At 44.3% G+C, this 10,824-nt stretch overlaps 1 protein-coding gene across 1 annotated transcript in view; it reads right to left on the bottom strand.

Moving 5' to 3' along the window:
- T265_02944 (hypothetical protein) overlaps positions 1-10,824 on the bottom strand; it is a gene marked incomplete at both ends in the record, with an annotated part of 104,689 nt that overhangs the window by 67,821 nt on the left and 26,044 nt on the right. The window contains 9 exons of the mRNA XM_009167308.1: positions 972-1,052; positions 1,713-1,886; positions 2,731-2,954; positions 4,878-5,196; positions 5,295-5,504; positions 6,354-6,485; positions 8,349-8,438; positions 10,045-10,323; positions 10,550-10,697. Coding sequence (XP_009165572.1) covers positions 972-1,052; positions 1,713-1,886; positions 2,731-2,954; positions 4,878-5,196; positions 5,295-5,504; positions 6,354-6,485; positions 8,349-8,438; positions 10,045-10,323; positions 10,550-10,697 — 1,657 coding nt within the window. The remainder of the gene's footprint in view (positions 1-971; positions 1,053-1,712; positions 1,887-2,730; positions 2,955-4,877; positions 5,197-5,294; positions 5,505-6,353; positions 6,486-8,348; positions 8,439-10,044; positions 10,324-10,549; positions 10,698-10,824) is intronic.

Here is a 10,824-nt window from a genome sequence, read left to right as displayed (position 1 = left end):
CCGCTCTTCCGATCTGTTCCATAGGCTCCCAAGGACTTGCTGTCAAAATTCAAAACCATTCTTTATTCGTTCCACAAAATAAAGGATTCATTAAATGAAAGGTGTGCTATTTAATCCGCAAACCGACTGACGGAACGAGGATGATATGAAACTACCAACGTCTGGCGAAGCAGTGAACTAGTTAGCAACTTTATGAGCAAAAAACGAGTAAAGAAATACAAAATTTTGGAACTGTTCGGATAGCGGTGGAGCAAAGTGAATACAGTATACTCCTCCTAATGGTAACCCCGAAGAAGAAGAAACTAATCCGCCCATAGTCGAAATATGGCCGTATTAAAGCAGTAGCCCATCTCTCGTAGGTACGACCAGGATAGTTAGATAGACAGAAACATCATCGTCATCGACGGCATGACATCAGTGTTCAACACCGGTTCTTCACTGCCATAGATAGACAGAACACCACATCCGAATCCTACAGGTGATGTGAGGAAATATCTCACAACCAAGATTGTCTGGTGGTCGTCATCAACGAACACCACCAAATAAACACGACTTTGCTGCTCTACTTTATTCCCTGCACTGGAACGCTAATCAGTGTGAAGTCCGCGGTATCGAGACAACGATTGTGCGATGTTCCGGATGTACACATTTGTCTAAGGTGCTAACACAGCTAGATCGGAAACAGTGGATCGGGTGGAAGCAAGCACAGACTGAACAGGTCCGGATAAGGGGGAAAACCACAAGATCACGTGGCTTGTGATATGGAAAAGGAATGTAAAGAAGCATGCAATAACAACATGAAGATATGAATACCTTCGTTACTGTAATAAATAGTGACTTGGGACTGGGCAAAAGATAAGAGTCGCGACCGATTACATGTTCCTTTGATACTACAACAATATTGGTCAATCATTTTATACCAAACCTTGTGGAAATGTTCAGAAAGATAAACTCTTATTCCAAAGACGTACCTGCTGAGCAGCAGCATCGGAGAGATCATGAACCTTGTTCAGTATCGCCTCAGTTTTCGATTGGAACGCATTCATAAAGTTCTGCGGCAATGTGTTGAATAGGGAAAGAGACATTATCACACCTGAACAGCGAATAGAAGTGTCGCAAAGANGGCAATCCGATATAAAAAAGATTTAGAAGTGTGCTTTACTATCACAGGCTAACAGGTTTTCAAATTTACATGAAAACGCCGAGACCAAAAGTCAGTTCCGAAGGGTTGTGTAGAAAGAAAAGTCGCTTCCGTGGGTCATTGGCGTTTTCGAAACTGTATAAGCCCGAACCGGAGGTACCCCTTGTGCATGGTTTATCGCTGATAAGCTGAATAGATTGGACTGAACTGAACTTCTACATAAAGCCGTAAACTAAACGAAACCAAATGGAACCAGTGGGCATAATAATTGCCGAGAATTAGATCGATAACATTCATTCAGCAAGCGTGCGTCCACTCCAGAGCCTTCAGAGAGGCATTGAACTTCAATATATTTGGAAATACAGGTGATAAAGTGCCGAAATGAAAACAGTTGCAATCGGTAAAAACAGAAAGACTGAGAGATTGTATCACGAGGTCACCAGTGAGTGTGATACGGAAGAGCTTCGTAAGCAGTCATAGACCACAGGTTACGAAAATCCAGTGAACGCCACAAGAATTCATGAATTTAACTGACCAGGGTTGGCTATAACGGAATCAGCGAATCACTCACCACAACGCGCATGATGAAGTGGTTCAGGAAAACCAAGTGCACCTTTCCGATTTGAAGACTCAAGGCCATGTCCACTTTGTCTGGATTATATGCATTGTCGAGCAATCGCGTACCCTGAGTGAATTGCGTCAGTTGGAGGGACACGATACTTTCTGCTGGGTCGACCCATAATATCTAGACAGAGAACAGTTGAGGTCAGACTGAATCACATGCATACGTGCAGCGAAAGGCACACGAATCTTACTGTGAAGACAAGGAAATAAAGTATAGCTTGAGCAAAACAGGCGAGTTAGATCGACAAAATTGGAATTCGTCTGGGGCGACTTCAAGTCATTAGATGCACACAGACTTGCAGATTCGCGACAATTAAACTTGAAGTAAAAACGCGTTGGGCCCAGAAACTTGAAAAATATGCTACCGCCTTGAAATGAGTAGTGATCACACCGACAGAATATCGTAAAATTTGTGAATTCAACTCAATAAGAAATCCGATTTCCTTGACAGTGGAGTTCACCAGCCGTTTTGTCAAAGTTGCAGACCACAAGAGGTTTCCGTTCTGCATATCTAGTCGGTTTCTATCGGCATTGGCTCATTCACTTTCCTACTTAACGCAGAAAGAACACGCAACGGCACGGCATCACATCAACGGCGTGCATTCGTGCAACAAGACCACAGTCATCAGTCCTCGCATCACTGGAATATCAGTCCTGACCTATTCAATGATCAAAAAATACCGCTGGTACAAATGGTATAGCGATGAAACACAAGCTGATTTCATTTGAACTGGAAGTGGCTTCCAGGTAGATTTTTGGAGTATATATATATATATATATATATATATATATACGCCCTTGAATAACTGCGTAGGGCACGACATTATCAGCAATGATCGTGTATGTCAAGGCCTTCGACACAATTTATCAAATAAATAATGAAACTCGGAACTAAAGTGGTTAAGTCAATAATACGCTAGCGTACAATTCCAGCGAGAAAACTGAAGGTATGGACGATAACTGACCTTACGGTAATTCGTAGATTCGATTCGATCAGTCACGCTGAGCTCCGAGAGTATGGCGGACAGCTCTATGGTCAAATACGTCATTTGTATGTCCACACGTAGCCCATGTATCGTCGTGGACAAGACATCCGAGTTTTCGGAACACAATGTCAAAGAGACTTTATCCAAGGTGGCATTGATTAGCCACTGTGTCATATCTATTTCACGAATAAGCATAGTTTGGCCTATTTGGAGGTAGAAAATAACAATGCGAAATTTAAAGCACAGACATGCTGAGGCGATGCCGTCAGAAAAAAAACACAACACGTAGGTAGCGCGAACAACAGTCCTTTTACTAGCTCTACGTCAACAGTCTGTTCTATCACGACAAAAACAGAACCGAACGTAAATGAAGTGGGGAAGAAAGGTGAGTTGTGAGACTGAAATAGCCAAGTTCTTTCGCAGCTAGTATTCAATTTGGAGGCATCGCTATTCCAACTTTACCTCCAGTCGCAGCAACCTTGCCGATGTGAAATCGAGAGTAAACGACCACATAAAAGTTTGGAAGGTAATTGTCGTAAGAGATTCCTCATGCATATCGTGAAACATGTCTAATATCTAATTACGAACAACAGAAGTGCTTGCAGCGCTACCTTCACTTACCAACATCTGAGGGAATTGATTGAGATCAAACAGGGGAGAGTCGACTATCCAAAAGACAAAACTGTTTATAAACACACCAGAATGACGCAGATTTCAAGCAACACTGTCGAAAACAAGCGGACTACAGCGGCACGTGTCCAAATGAGTACGGCCACAAAGAACATGCGTAAGCACTCTAAAGCTGAATGTGTAGCATTCATTTAGTAACAGAGCTCGTTTCGTAGAAAATTTCTACTTTTTCAGTCTCTGTGAGTTCGCTTTACCTAGGGCGGCCTCAACTTAGCAGTGTTGCACACATGAAACAAACGGTCACGAGCATCGGGTAGTTGAAATACAGGTGGTATGCCTATTAGTTAAACAGCAATCTGGACACCTAATTTGAGACAAAGAACGTTAAGGGTTATATTGGTGCCTTAATAACAGCATCTGTATTCCCTAGGGAAACTCACTGACAGATCATGTCTGAGCAGGTTCGATTAGGTTGCGAACGTCTCATCACGAATCAATATGACACCGTAAGTGCGCTATTGTGAAACGAAACGGTGCGGTGCGTCGCAGAAGCTTGACAACGACGCATTGATAACGTCATCTTGACTTGGTGAAATGGATACAACCTAAATGCCTGGCTCAGTGCATAAACCGAAAATCAATCACGCAACTTGAGTGACCAATGTTCTCTCCGATAGAAGTATAGTAACAACTAGAAGAAACTTTCCTATCTAATCCGGCTACAAACATCCGAGGGTAATGATTAAAGGTATGCTGAAAGAAATGTTTGTCAGGTAGCTCGTAATCCGGCTTAGGTTTTTCCCATTCTTCAAATAACGCTGATTTCATTGTAGTGTTAAATACTCGTTCGCTCACAGAAACAAACCACTTCATTTCACAATAGAAATGATGAATTCCTAAGGAGGAATTTTCTCTTGACCTCCCCAAAGCCTTTCCCCAGTCAACGTTAATTGCGCTTCTAGAAAAAGCAGCCCCATCGAAAGCCCGTTAGCTGCGATTACAGTACCGAAAACAGTTGTGGCAAACTGCGGATATTCTGAGTTAAATGATGGTAAATGGAGAAAATCATAGGACAGGTAAAACAGTCCCATCCGTTCGGTAACCCCGTTCCCAGCTTAATCCCAGCGAGATCGAGCGATCAAAGCATAGCAGACGTCGACCGCGATGCTTGAATAACCATGAGAACTCGGCCACTGTAGTAGATTCTAGTGGAAGTGGGCGTCACGACAAGGCGTAGAGCAGTGTCGGAAACGAATTCGCGCGGAATAGAATTCCAAGCGTGAAAGTCAAAAAGCAGTAAAAGCGGAGTGGTGTCACAGTGGTTTTCACTATTCATGCAACAAACGGAAACTACTATTAGTGAAGCAAAAATGATTACACAGGTCGCTGCAGCGGTGTACGACAGCATATGGGAGTCACTCATACAAACACCACAGAATAAATACCTCTAAGAAGTAACGAAGTGGAAGAATGCATGATGGTTAAACTGATCATACCAGACTTGGCTGCCGACGTGGAAGCATCGATGCGAATGACACGACGTTCATATTTCCTTGCAAGGTGTCCTTCAATTGCAGCTACTGCCGTTAATCGAACCGGAAGCTCCTTGGCGGCTGCGTCCTCCAGAGCAGCACGCTGCTGAAGAGCACCGAGTCCTTCCTTATCACCAACTTTAGCAGCCCATTCTGCCTCTCCTGTAAGCTCGGCTTCTGGTTTCATTTCCGCTTCTTCGGGTTCGGACGGTAAAACAAGTTGATTAAGAAGACTAGTGAAGAAATCAATGAGCAGAAGTGTGGCCTCTTGGTGCACACAGAGCTGGAAAAAATTGAATGTGAATCCGAGAGAGTGAATGAGTGAACAAGAAAAGGGTGGAAATATTAAGAAATCGTAGGGCGAAGAGACAGGATACTGACCTCCAAAGACTTGAACTCGCACTGTAGGTGATGCCTGACATTATTGTAGCGTACCACGAAGTCAGGACAGCTTTTCTCAGCCACAAGTAGGTGGACGGCAAGCAAATGATGGCCTTCTACATGGCGCTTTGTTTTTGCCAAGCACAGGGGTTCACCCGTTCGGCGGTCAGAGTAGCGTGGCACTGAGACTGACAAAGTTCCCACATGAGCCTTTTAGAAAAACCGGACCGGGAAGGAAGACTGCATTGTAGTAAAAAGATATCCTACGGAAAAAAAATATAAAGCAGAAAAGACACTCGGATACATGGCAGGCTGGGCTAAAGGCTTATTTATATCTTATATAAAAAAAACATACCGACATTCGAGTAACTGGAACGGAAATGAGGAAAAGCTGTCCCAACCCATTAGAATGACTATATACGTAAGATGGGTTTCTGTTATATGGAAGGTCCATCTCTCTCCGTCACACGACAGGCTTTGGTTAGAAACAATGATAACGAGCAGCAAAAACAATGCTGAACATTGGTGGTTCGCTGATAACTGGAATTCAGGTTGGAAAACCTCTCGTATGAAAAACGATGATGGCCAGTCAGGGCTAGCACCATCGTTAGATGTGTCTGAACGCACATCTCTGGTATGAAAAACGATGATGGCCCGTCAGGCACCATCGTTAGATGTGTCTGAACGCACAAATGCCAGTACGAATTCCGGACAGAAATGTGTAAGTTGGAAATCACTGAGATAGACTGTACAACTTCCAGTGAAACACTGAACCTGGCCACGCAATCCAGTACATCTAGTCTCGATCGAGGGGAAAGACGACGTATCAAAGGCAATCATACAATATAATCATTAACGAGCGTATCATATTATCTGTCCAGAATAGACATGCTTCCTAAGAAATGAGCACCTAAAAGACGAATCAATGGGAAAATAAAGTGGAAACCGGGCAAAAAACAGTAACTGTTAAAGCTCATACACTAATGTATATCTCAACATTTTCCAGAGGTTTGTACTATGCACGCAGTTAATCAACCAGGTCAACGAAGGCCAACTTACGTGCAACTCTTGATCCCAGCGGCGTTTCAGAACCTGGGTTCCCACGTCGTGAACCGTCAAGGCCAAGATTACTGTGTCTATGCCCTTATGACTAGACTGTTGCTCGGCCCTTTGGATGAGCTGTACTTGGATCTGAAATAAAAATGGAAGGTTATTGTTTGATTAAAGTAGATGCAGTCACGAAATGGTATGATGCACACAGTAAGCACCATCAGCCTTCCCGGTCCTCACTTGCAAATACGACCGTCGGAGCGATTCCACAAATCCAGTGTTTTGTATTCAACATTTTGAAAACTCCGCACTTTCTGGTGATTGAAATTTTCCGTTAAACGTTCGGTCGCAATTTTTCGCTTGCAGTAACCTCTTAAGTGAACAGTCATCATCTTTAATTGCTGACCTATTATTTAGAAGTGCCATCTTTAGCCGATAGAAAACTTAGACGGTTGCTTTGAAATGGAGCAGCCAAAAATGCTTCAAAAAGATAGCGATATCTGATTTGGAAACACTGGGAATCATAACCAGTAACAGTTAATGACGTAGGAAATTAGCTGCCGAGTCGTTTGGAAATCTAAGATGTGCTTCCAGGCGTCTGAGGATGGTCAGAAATGGGTGTCTTCAGAAACAAGTAATCGCGCTCTTTGCGCCCCACTGAAATGCTTCAGACAGATATGCTACCATCTATCCGCTACTGAGGAATTTTTATTCGGTGTTTGTTTCTCGTGGTGCTTTTTTCACAGAAATGAAAGGGTCAGCGAGTGTTAAGCGCTATAACTTTATTGGTGACAGTTTGGTAGAGTTAACTAAACACTGATTCCAAACCAAAAACGGCGAAAATGTAAATCATCGCCGGTGGATTGGGAGGAGATTACCCTCTCAATTCAATGGTCATGCTGGCTTCACAGATCACTTGTTCGCCGCATGTTCCGTGCTGCCTTGAAAGTTGGACTCGGTTGTGTAAAGGTTAGAGGTGCACCCTCCATCAAAAGCATGGCACTACGATGTCCACAGAAAGTGACGCACCGTTGCTGCACTAAAGATCAGTGTAACCAGAAAACAAACTGGAGTACTCAGCACACGAAGTAAGCCCTTAATTCGTTGTCGCATGCGGATGACGGTCAGGGGCGTTGTGGGGCCCAGTTCGCTCCTCAAGTTTGGGTATGTGGCAACGCGGAATATAGCAGTGACATCGTTCTGTTGGACAACAATATGAAAACACCCCGTATGTTAACCAACCTAATTCACTAAGCAGCATTCGTATGATTGGAAACTACCACGTTGAAGATTGGGTTCTTATCCATCTGCATGGATGCACCCACCGAGCCCTCCACAAAAGAGACGAAATAAAGCAGCAAGTTTCCGCCTTTTGATATTTGGTCCCAACATATTACGCAACAGATAGGCAAAAAAGACATTCAACGGTGCATCGACGGTGCCTGGCGAAACCTGATGTAGATGAGTAACGTCTTGTTAAAAGGAACTGATAATAGTTTGCGAATAGAAATCGGAGACTTCAGCGTAGCCGACTGACGTACTTCCACAGTGTGCATTCGAGACATTCCTGAAACTGACCGAGCCTGCCTCAGGAGATAGACATTTGGAGGTAAAAGTGGCATGTGTTCAATGCTTTCCGCCCAAGATGGAATAGAAATATAGGCATAAGTATACCGCTCTCAGCGTGGGTTACCTTCCACGTTGCACAGCACTCTTTAAGCGAACGGCTGGCATGTGCAAAAAACACCAGCGGATCTTTTGGCCGCCTTTCGTACACCGGTAGAGCACCCGAAGGTCACCCGAATCAAAAACAATGGTAGAAAAAAGCTGATTCAATACTCTATGCAAATTTAGTGCGAATGGGCAACCAACCGAACAGCAGTAAGGTACAATAAAGTGAAACGAAGAAACAGTGAAGGGCACTTCCGCTTCCACTTGTCCAACTGTCCCACCTGAGATCATACCCATTAGAAAACATTAATCGGTCAAATACGCCATACTTACCATGCGTACCACGAATTCTATTTTGAGATCAATCAAATTAGCACTTCGACGGCGACGAATGGCCGCCTCCCGTTGCATTCTTCGAGCTGCCTGGTAAGAAGAGAAGTGAAGGTGGTGTGAATTTACCGTCAAAGCCTGATAGAAAACTACGCCAAAGCGAAAATTTATCATGCGTTCAGATGAATGATTACACAGGTATGTTGTTTATCTAAGGAGAGAATTTCTAAAAAAGTACTACTCGTTCAACAGACCTTTGATGGTCATCTTTGTCCAGTCGCCTCACGTAGTCACACAAGAGGAAAAATTGTAATGAAAACCGCGGTATCGGACACAGAATACTCGAACTGTTGCGACTTGGTGGACGGTAGTGCAACTCTGTATCGGTCCGTTGGCTTTCTGCTCCGCCCACTAGGGTACACCAAAAGGCACGGTAGCTCTAGACAGCCCTTTTTAGAGACAAAGAAAGATTACTACAACTGTATTTATAGGGTAATCACAGAGAGTTCCACAAGGTGGTGCTAGAATCTCCGTGAGGGGACGAGAAGCATAGAGTCCAAAACGCTCGACCCGGAATGGCTGGCATTCTGACCAATCAGGGCATGCCTTCGTTTGGTCCGTACCCTGCACGTGACACATCCGTCCAAATGATGTGATGTTCGGTCATTAGGGGCGACTGGTATCCGGATACGAACCAAGGATATGATTAGACACATCTCCATATCGGAAGGTGCCTCCAACCACCAATTGTGGGTGCTACCTGATTCCCAGTCTGGTAGAGAACCAACAACGATTTCGCGAAGCGGTACGGTCAAGGTTTGCACAGCTCATCACCATTGCATCCGCTGATCGCTAATCTTAAATTTGGAAACTGACAAACAACGCTGGGCGGAGGGTCGGCTCTCTCTAGAACGCTATTTAGCCAGTGGAGACCGCACATTTTCAGTCGATCGGTTATTGAGCATCCATCTATACCACTGACAAATCACTGCTCATTGCGTCCGTTAGCTAGTGTATGTGTGCTGGTGTACGTATGTATTTTCTTCACGGAAAAGCGAGTTTTACACACCGCAGAGAAGGATTGATAGCATTTGAAAACTGGACACTCCGTTCTGTTAAACTGACGCTTTCCGGACACTATAATCAGCGGATACCGATAAAACACATTCACTTCCTAACGGATAACAGAGCGTTTGAATGTCCACTGTCTCACCTGCCTAGAGTGAACAAACCAGTTCTCGCCAACAATAATAGTCCCAGCTGTCAGTGAACACTAGTAAAACATCAGCAAATGAAATAATGATAGATAATCGTTCAGCTGTAACACCCTTTCGGTGTCTGGCTGCCATGCCAGCCGAAGGAAACACGAAGGCTGGAATGCTGCTAGGTTGCCCAAGCCTAGACAGGGGAAGTCGAGATACAGAGGTCGGGTTCGAGCCACGAACCTTCCAGTAAATCCGCGTTCTAACCACTGAGCCATCTCGCCCCCAAACATCAATAAAAATCAGTTATAATGATCGATTCTTTACTGGACGACTAAAGATGGCTAGATGTCACATTAACGTTGCTTTGAAAGGTCGATAGCCAGGCCGAAACAAGGAAGGCGAGAAGTATAATTTGATAACACTTCACGCAGACTGACTTCAATACTGTTTTTGGACCACAATGAAGTAGAACAGAAAAATTGGGTATTTCATACCTTGTTTGCTTTGATTCGCACATCATCCCCTTCAACCCCACTGTCCAAATTGGAAGAGCGGGTGGCTAAAGATTGATCTTCTCTTGGGCCCTCATCGCCCGGTTCATCGTCGCTGTGGTCGGACAGCAAGTCAGCATCTTCTTCCTCACCCTCCTCCAACTCATCCAGATTATCTGAAAACCAGCTGCCCACGGTTGACATACTGGCACTGCGATTTAGTTGACGAGCAGCACGCAATACGTCTCGAGATGGGATCGCACCGGGGAGAACAACAGCATCCTGTTTAACGTAAACCGATGAGACAAAAGACGAAGCTGTCACTGAAGGGTTCAATGGTAATATGATCGCGCAATAAAAAAATTCGTCTGGTGAAATCGAATGCTCCGAATTCGGATAGCAGGGCAGTGAGTATTCATGACTACACGCAAGTTTGTTGAAACGAGATCGTGATCAAGAGCGGTCTCAGAAGTCGACAGTTAAAATATAGTCAAACGTCATCACTTACCTTAAGAACATCTGAGGGGCTCTCTGGAGTTGTCAGTCGTTTGTCAGGTTCAGGAAAAGGTACGTTGGTGACCAGTTCAAACAAGGATTTCACAATTTTGTCGTTCAGATCCACACTAAACACGGGCAGGCAGCCATCAATGAGGATTCTAAAAGGAGGAGCGGTAAACAAAATCACTGAGTATTACCCAAAGCTTTAGGTTTCAAGCAGTATATATGATTCTGACTGATCAGGCACGTGAACGAACCCACACCCCCACCCCCGACTCACTTCTA

The sequence above is a fragment of the Opisthorchis viverrini genome (genome assembly GCF_000715545.1).
Source record: "Opisthorchis viverrini unplaced genomic scaffold opera_v5_38, whole genome shotgun sequence".
Classification (NCBI taxonomy): Eukaryota; Metazoa; Platyhelminthes; class Trematoda; order Opisthorchiida; family Opisthorchiidae; genus Opisthorchis; species Opisthorchis viverrini.
Note: the sequence above shows the minus strand (reverse complement) of the source record. Positions and strands in the feature narration are given on the sequence as shown.